Raw genomic sequence first — 9,306 nt, forward strand, 5'->3', positions numbered from 1 at the left:
TGATAAAAGATTATTAAAGTGCTTGCAAAATAGTGCAATGCAGACAGATGACAACAACAGTACAGGGACAAATACACTATACTGTGTTTGGAATCAGTATTTCTTTCTTTCTTTAAAGAAAATACCTTTTTTCAGCAAGGATGCAATAAATTGATCAAAAGTGACATTCTTTATAATGTAACAGAATATTTGAAATGCTGTATTTTTCGGACTATAAGTCGCACCTGAGTATAAGTCGCATCAGTCCAAAAATACGTCATGATGAGGAAAAAAACATATATAAGTCGCACTGGACTATAAGTCGCATTTATTTAGAACCAAGAGAAAACATTACCGTCTACAGCCACGAGAGGGCGCTATATGTCTTCAGTGTAGACTACAGGAGCACTGAGCAGTATAGAGCGCCCTCTCGCGGCTGTAGACGGTAATGTTTTCTATTGGTTCATTTCTCTTGGTTCATTTCTCTCGGTCCATGTCAAATTAATTTTGATAAATAAGTCGAACCTTATAGTCCGGAAAATACGGTGAATGCTTTACACAAAAATATTAAGTTTCCACAAAAGTATTAAAAAGCCCAACTGTTTTCAACATTGATAATAATAAGAAAGGTTCTGTTGCGAACCAAATCAGCATATTAGTATGATTTTCGATACTGTAGCTCAAAAGTCTTTTGTAAAATCATCCATTACAATCAATAATGTTGCTATAGCAAACACATTAAGTAGTATGGGGTTAAAGGAGAAGACCTGAAAAATCATAAATGAAAAACAGAGGTGAAAATGTTCAAAATAGATGTATATATAGGCCTACTGGTTGTTGGAGAGGTAATAATCGTTTTTAGTATATATAAATGAATCAAATGTCTTTAGACTGCCTTGTCCTGCTATCCATTCTTTTAAAACAACCGTGAAAACAATATCTATCCATACAAACTTGATCCATTACCCTTTAACTAATGAAAACGATATGAAAGGTCTAGAATGATGTTGGCAGTTTATTCATTTTTTAGCTTTTTTCTTGGTTCCTTTATCCATTTTCTCTTTTTCTGCTTTTTCCTTTTTCTTCTCTTTTTTCTTCTCCTCTTTAGCCTCCTTATACTTCCATATCGGTGGCTCTAAATAACCTTTGGTTAGCTTTTTCTTCTTCTCCTTCTTGGGCGTTGGCTCTCCAGACTTGGTCACTTTGATTTGGGGGACGCAGCCGGTGGGGAACACGCTATTGCGACGGGCCATGCTGCGCGGGACAAACTTGCGGGCTCCATTGGAGGCCATGGAGAGTACACTGCCTCTCCGCTCCGAGTCAGAGCAGCATGAGCCAAGCGACACAGAAGAGGCAGAAGTAGACGCCACAGAGATGGAGCCATTGCTGTGCCGCGTCACATGTTCCTCAAGCTTTTTCCCAGGGTGCATCTGCATCAGTTCAGGCACGGCCAAGCGTCTCTTTCCAATCTCTGGCGGGCTTGATGGACACAGAGGACGGCATCCGCTGACCACCAAGGGACTGTGGATGCCTGTGGTTATGCGCACCATGTGGTCCATGATGCCATTGTCCTGGGGGTCATGTGGAAAACTAAAGGTGAAAGTAGACTTCAGTCGATGGGCGACCTTCTGTCCTGTGCTTTTTGTGGCTGTGGCCTTGGTCACTAGCTCCTTCAGATCTGGCCACTCTGGGACATATTTTTCACAGAATTGTTCAGCCTGAGGCCTGCTGTTCAGCCGTCTAAGTCTGTTTAATGTCTCAAAGCGACCTGTTTTCAGAGCCCATTCTCGTATATCCTTCCCCCTTGCAGCATCCACAACATTTATGTCGGCTCCTAGCAAAGGAGAGACAAAAGGTTACACAGCTCACTTACTAAAATCCATTCTGTTAATCAAATATCCTAATGCATAACATGTTTTGTGCGTAAAGCATTTTATAGCACATTCTTTATAGCATAATACTTAAGAACAAAACTATGCTTATTGATTTCTGTTGATTTGCTATAAATATTATAGATTATAGTTGCATTATGTTTCAAGGTCAAAAAGGACTGAAAGGCCTTATTCTAGTGAAAAAAAGTATGCTTATACTTACACACACACATATATATATATATATATATTTTTTTACGTTTGAAGTTAGTTTAAGTTCACCTAAGTTGAATTTGTGGCTATAGCTACTTTGGAATGAAATGCATTAGAGTGTAAACATGTTATTGGTTGTATGAGCAGAAAAAATATAAGCAGTTGTTTTTACCCCGCCAAGTGGCCACTTTGGGGATAACATAAATATTAAAGGACTTCTCATTTCCATAATCCATTTCCTGAATTTCAATAATTGAACAAATCAGATTAACTAACCCAAGTGTGAAAGAAAAATCACTGTTAACTTTCGCATATCTCTGTTCAAGCAGAGCAAAACAGCATCATTTAGATGATGAGGAAGATACATATTTCATTATCTTTCAAGTTGGGGTACTTGAACAAATTATGTTATTTGATTAAATAATTAAATTGGGTACTTGATAAAATGATATAGGCTAGTAATTAAGAACAGGATCATTTCATTTTAAATGTATTATTATTATTAGTTTGTCCAACTTGTGTTAAGTAACCAACCAGTACCTGTCCTGTGTAATAACCAATGCAATACAATTCAGGACCACCACATTAGAGCAAGCAAGCGATAACATCATTGTAAAGATTGTTGAACTGATTGTATTTATATGTGAAAATGAAAGATCTAATGACATTTTAACTACCTAGGTACAGTAAGTTTAGTTAATTGTCAATTCTAAATAATTACCGTTAAGTGTACTCATGGCTAATCCATTACTCGTTGTGAGGGCTAAACGATTATCCAAGGGATCGGGAAAGAAAATGTCCTCAGGCTCATCTTTTAAACCTGCTTGCACTGACGTTGTGTCACCACATCACTGTGCTTCAAAAGTTTTGTTTTCTACTTTACCTTACATACCTTACTTTATATATATATTAACTAACTACATACATATACATAAAAATTGCAAAACAGTAGCATTTTCAATAGTGGTCTCAAACTTTTGTACTTTTGTCATTCTCTTATGAAATATTACATGCACAACTGTAATAATATATAGCATATATACAGCTGAGTATAAAAGTGTTGTAACACCTGGTATTAGCAGGTATTTAAGACCTTGTGTTTATGCTGTTCTATACCTATTTATAGATTTGCTCTACTTTAGGGATGTTCTGGGATGAAACAGGAACACAATGCCATGATTTTCAATTCTTTGCATCGTTTCACATCATCCAGATTGCCCAAGTGGCCTATCTGTAAACTATATATTACAGTCCTAAAATAACGTACCAGCCATGAGCAGTGAAACCATGCAGTCATTGCTGCCCTGGATCACTGCCTTGAGGAGTGCGGTGAAGCCTCGGGAATCCCGGAGCTCCATGTCCACACCACTGAAGTAATTTAGAATGTAGGTGAGGATGATTACGAAACCTGCAGAATTTATAGAAGGAATTAAGAATTAGGTCCTTCGTACCTAATAATAATTGCTTTAATACATTGATAAAGAGCCTACCAGCCTGTGCAGCGATCATGAGTGCAGTGTTGCCGTCATTATCCTGATGATTGATATCCAGAAATGGGCACTGATTGAGTCCATACACGAGATCCACAAAGCCTTTTGAGACTGCCACCATCAGACCATTCTATCAGAGAACAAGAACAGGATTTGTCAGTATAGGAAATTATGTAAATCATTTCTTCTGCCAAACTTCTGTTTTTTACCGATGATGCTTTATGAGTAATAAGGTTATCTGATCCCTACCCTGCCATTTATGTCTAGTTCCATGACTTCATCTCTTGTAACACCCCTTTCCAGAATTCTGCAGAGGGCTGCTGCATTGTTCTTGGCACAGGCTTGGTACAAGGTGTTGGCAGAGCCTCCACTGGCATCTTCCCGTTCATAGTCCGGGAGAACCGAGTCATCTGACAGCACACTCCCAGAATCTGAATCATTCTCAGAAACCGACAACTCAGAGGCATCCTCATCTGGGCCGGAGCCCAGATTTGGATCCTCCTGCAACGTGTCTTTAACCTCAGCCATCTGGTCAGCACGAGCCAGGACTCACACATCTAAGCAGGCACTTCATCATCATCTGCATCCTCACTGCTCCCTCCCTGGAATCTGTGATGCACAGATAAAGATAAAGGCAAAGCTGAAACAACATTTTGATTATACAACAAATCAATCTTATCTGGCGTACATGAGCTCATTTTTCTCTATTATGACAAGACTTAGTTTACATAGTGCCATAATGGGAAATAAAAATAAAGTAAAAATTTTTTAAATAATAATTTGTTAGGAAGCAAAAATGATAAAGATAAAGTCAAAATAAAGTATTTTTGTCCCATTTACAACCTTAGAACAACTTAAATTGACTTGAAAATCAAAGTAACTTGATTGTTTCCGGTATGTTTAGATATTTTTCACTGAAAAACAAAGTAAACAAATGAAATACTGATTAAGATATTTATCTATCCTTTTTTTTCTTTAAAAAAAAAATAAAATAAAAATGTTTTACCAAAAAAGATTTTTCTATTGCATTGCAGTAAAACCACCCTTTTGGAAGCTTTATTTTTTATTTGTAGCCTTTTGTGGACTTTTAGGATTTTATTATATAATATATTATATAATAATGTCATTTAATTTAATTTATAACACTTGATCGGTTTGTTTGAACAAGGTGGCACCGTGGCACATCTCAATCAGAGAGCAGATTGGGGCTGAAGGGGATGAAGAGTCTCACCTGAGGTAAACAGTGTTGTGATTGACAGGCTGTAATCTGCACAACTTAACAACTATGCTGTAACAGGCTCAATGTCTGTAAAGAGCTTCACTGTAGCTATATCTGGGGTAAGACTATTGCTAGAGAATGACAGGAGAACATAGTTACTTTTTTTTTTTTTTTTGACCAAAGGCGGAACTTGCAAAGCACAAAGTTTAAGCAACAAACATGATGAATGTGAATGGAGCTTTCTGAAAATATTCAAAGGAATGTTGAAACCAAGGTCAGTAAGTGTAAGCCAAACTAAACAAACTGCAAAATGAGTAATCATTTCATATGTCAAGCATAACTCATTGCTATTCTGACTTTAATTTCTACTACTGTGGGTTTTTAATGAGAATAATGCTGAACTGAACCCTGGTGCAATTCTGTAAATGATTTGGACAGAGTGTATTGTGCCAATAGCTCAGGAGAACAGAATCAGTTAGTCAAACTCTAACCTCATGAGTAACATGCTTATGTGTCAGCCAAGGCCTGACTCTTGACTAGTCAAAATCTTCTTAGTTAAGACCATTTCTACTTCCCACTTTTAAATGCCCAGGAGTGAGAAATGAGGAAGGCACTTAAAGACACTAAAAATTAATTCACTCTCAGGCCATCCAAGTTGTAGATGAGATGAGTTTGTTTTTTTCATTGGAATAGATTCTGGAGAAATGTAACATTACAATGATCATCTGCTGTGAATCGGTTCTCTCCTGATTTAGACGATACAGCTTTTTCAGTGGAGAAAGGAATTTTATTGATAGAGGACTTGTATTTCAGCTGGAAGCAATGGTTTGAAGATAAAAACTTCTTAATGATTAATTTGTTTATTACAATCACACAGCTTTTTGCTTCACAAGATGATTATTGTGATTTTTTTACTTTCATTCTGATGGCACTCATTCACTAAAGATGATCCACTGGTGATGTAATGATAAATTTCTCCAAATTTGAAAGTGAAATTTGCCAAGTATGGTAACCCATACTCTGAATGCGTGAGAACCCATCCAAGTGTACACACACAGCAGTGAGAAGTGAACTATAGATCCAGCATCCAGAGAGCAACTGGGGGTTCAGTGCCTTGCTCAAAGGCACTTCAGCCATGGGTATTGAGGGTGGAAGAGAGCGCTGTTCATTCACTCCCTCCCACCTACAACTCCTGCCAGCACCGAGACTCGAACCGGCGACCTTTTGGTAACTAGTCCGTCTCTCTAACCATTAGGCCACAGCTGCCCCCAATATTGTTTCCGAGACCATTAAAATAAAAAAAGATGCTATGCAAAATTTTATCAATTTTGTCCATGTATGAAAAGACCCATTGTTTAAATCTTTTAAAAAAGAACATATTTGCTCTCACAGTGCTTTCCCAGCTATATTTAGCCATTGTAACTGGAAGCATATAGTGGCTAGCACAGACTGATATAGAGGCACTGTGTGTGTGAGAGAGAGAGAGACAGAAGTGGGAAGCAATGATGGGAAAACATTCCCCATTAGTGCCACATAAACAGTCTTTCCTCTGAGAACCACAATACTGTTCACATGCTGGTTTAGCTCTCCAGACCATGGAGTTGCAACAACACTGTCCTACTGTCAGTCAAATAAATACCAGTCAAGCTTTATGCACATATATGTTTGTTTAAAAGAAAGTTTATTTTTTTTAGATGGTGGTCGTTTTACTTCAGTTAACTGTCCACTTTTAACCAACTTTTAACCAACTTTTTTTTAGTTTCAATGGTCCTGTGGTGTGACAATGTTTTTTTTTTAACCTTTTCAAAGTAGTCTTATAAATGATACGATTCCATAAAAAATGCATGCATGTAATTATTATTACATTATTTTCATACTGTACTGCTGTTTAGATTATTACAGCACGTCACACCATATTTGACACATATTTTCTTACAGATTGGCTCCCATCTGCACAAATACATATAGATTCAACTGGTTTTATGCTTATTAAGCATTAAACTATCTGGAGACATCCTACTGCAGGACTGAATAAATGAACAGTGGGAAGTAAAAGTGTGCAGATCTTTTTTTCTACTATTTGATTTAACCCTTTGATCTTGCACCTGGTCAAGACTTTTTTCGGATGTGCGTATTTTGACTTTTTCTTTAAGTGATTCCATATAAACATTACAAATAGACTCTGTCCTGATTTGCTAGTAAAAAATGTCTTATTTACTTCCTGTTAGGGCCCATGCAAACTTCTGAAAGATCCCAAGAAACCACCCACCCAATTTTGTCAGTGAATCCACATTGTGCTTGATACATTTTTGTATTACACGATGAGGACACTCACATCTCCACGCTATTTTTCACATTTTGCTTAAAATAATAAATAAATGATTAAATAAAATGACAAAAAAATTTTTGATATAGGCAAACAAAACAAAATCTGTTGTTTCTATAACACTTTATATGTCCTTTCAGCATTTACTTGTTTCCCCAACCTATCAAAAATTTATATGCACCAAATCAATAAACACAACCATTGTATCTTACCATTTAAAGAGCTCAGAAGAAGGTTAAGCATAGTCCACATCTCTCTGGGTGATCAGATCATTGCTCCTGTTGTTTCTGTTTAGTCCCACCAGTCTGGATTCTTACTGTAGACTGTCTGATCTCACAGGACAGAGCCGTATCCCTTCCTGTCCCCTCCTCCAATCCCTCCGTTCGGACACTTAGGCCTCTGATCACTGAAGAATCCTTCCAAATCTTGACACAGGTGCTCTGTTAAGACAGGCATGTCTACTCATCCTGATTACAGGAGATTTGTGGATTAACATCCAGAAATGGCAGCTGCCAGGAGTCTGTGGCTGTAAGGTTGTCACTGCGTCATGTCTTCAGTCTGAGCTGGCATGCTTCTCTTTGACTGATTAAAAAAGGTCATCTTTTATTGAAAGCAACAAACTCTTTATAATTTATCATATTTTATATGATTTTTGGCACACAATACAACCACTTTAGAATTTTGCACTTATAAAACCATAAAACAGTAAAGCTCACAGAACATGTGTGTGCTGGGAAGTGTATTATGAACTTTGGTGCAGTTATTATAATCATCCTGCCACTGATTGATTTTCTGGCGCGTTGTATTGTATTGCTCCTTTTCTGTTTGTGCCTGGAATATCTTCAAAACTGCCTGTGTTTTACATGCCCTGAAATAGCTTTGGATCAGAATATGGTAGAGTTTAGCCATTTAAAACAAGCTTAAGCATATCAGAGAAGCTCAGGCTACACCTCGTGCCACACAACTTACAGCCAGGCGCCACTAATTTTGCAGCATGTCAGGTGAAAAATGAAACTAATCTGTCTGTGATTAATCTAGTCCAATATCTTAATTGTTTCTTGGCCAACCAGTGAAGACACCTGTTATTTTAGCACTTGTGGATCTGTAATGAATTAGATGAAAATGTAATCATTTCCATGCATGACATGTAATCAAGCTTGTTGTAATTCACTTTCTATTAGTGGACACATTTTGAGGAACTTCCAAAATCCCCCCAAATTATGATTCACTCAAAACAATGCGTCTCATTAACGAAGGTGCATTTGCATTTATTTGTGCATAAAATGTAGAAGAGCATTTGCATTGAAATCATAATAGGTTTGCATTGTTAGTTCAAAGGAGAAACTGTTGGGGGTTACAAAAAGAGAATCAGCTTTCAAAAATATTGATTTGACTGCACTGAAATACTTGATAGGAACAAACCTGATATGAGAACTGAACTGGATTAAGACAATTTGTCTTTGGTAGAGCTGTTTTTGAAGTTTAAGTTTCATTATTGAGGAAGTTTAGCAACATTGCCACAGTGATTAAATGGAACTGAAATAACACTGATCTCAGGCTATCTGAATAAGATTAATATTCATTCCTTAAATGAATAATATTCATTCTTTAGAGCTACTTTATAGCTGGATAGAACTTGTTTTGTAATTGATGAACTTTAACATTGACACTGCCATTGAGCTAAACCAAATCCTCATCGAATTGACCTTAGCTGAATAATAATCTTCTCTAGAGCTGAAATGTATAGTAATTTTTATAATTGTTGAAATTTAAGAATGCTGATTTCTTGTTTATTTCTGTTATGCTGCTTTGAAACAGTCTGTACTGTATAAAGCGCTATAAATAAAATTGACTTGACTTAAAATGTATTCTAAATTTATGATATATTTAGAAACAAAAAATATACACACATATACAAAACTCACATACTCCCAATGGCCTAATTAATCCACTGTGAATTTGAAGGAAGCTTTGCGTGAGAACTTTTTCTGCCCACAGAAATACACAAAATGTATGAAATGATTAGTGAGGTCCAATGTTTTTCGTATTCACTTCTTTGAAAGCTCAGCATCCGTGAAAGCAGAAAATCTTAAATTAAGGCACTTATGCATGACATCAACAGACAAAGTACAAGGATTTAAAATTCAAGTTTATTCAGGAAATTTAGCTGACACATTTGCTGGTTAGCCACAAAATACATTTTGGCCC

The 9,306-nt window shown here is 36.7% G+C and overlaps 1 protein-coding gene across 1 annotated transcript; it reads right to left on the minus strand.

The window, feature by feature from the left end:
• Nucleotides 1-561: 561 nt before the first annotated feature.
• Nucleotides 562-7,543, minus strand: LOC132129147 (photoreceptor ankyrin repeat protein-like). Its single transcript, XM_059540616.1, has 5 exons — nt 7,311-7,543; nt 3,803-4,162; nt 3,554-3,683; nt 3,331-3,471; nt 562-1,813 (listed from the first exon to the last, which is right to left on the minus strand). Exons 2-5 carry the CDS (start codon nt 4,079-4,081, stop codon nt 999-1,001), a joined length of 1,365 nt encoding a protein of 454 aa, XP_059396599.1. The 5' UTR covers nt 4,082-4,162; nt 7,311-7,543; the 3' UTR covers nt 562-998.
• Between the last annotated feature and the right edge of the window lie 1,763 nt (nt 7,544-9,306).

Source organism: Carassius carassius, chromosome 46 (assembly GCF_963082965.1).
Source record: "Carassius carassius chromosome 46, fCarCar2.1, whole genome shotgun sequence".
NCBI lineage: Eukaryota > Metazoa > Chordata > Actinopteri > Cypriniformes > Cyprinidae > Carassius > Carassius carassius.

Excerpts from the sequence above, each read along its gene's own strand:
- LOC132129147 (XM_059540616.1), bottom strand. The coding sequence starts at position 4,081 with ATGGCTGAGGTTAAAGACACGTTGCAGGAGGATCCAAATCTGGGCTCC. Across the intron at positions 3,472-3,553 it reads CATGATCGCTGCACAGGCTG|GTTTCGTAATCATCCTCACC; the intron begins GTAGGCTCTTTA and ends TAAATTCTGCAG. Across the intron at positions 1,814-3,330 it reads GGTTTCACTGCTCATGGCTG|GAGCCGACATAAATGTTGTG; the intron begins GTACGTTATTTT and ends CTCCTTTGCTAG.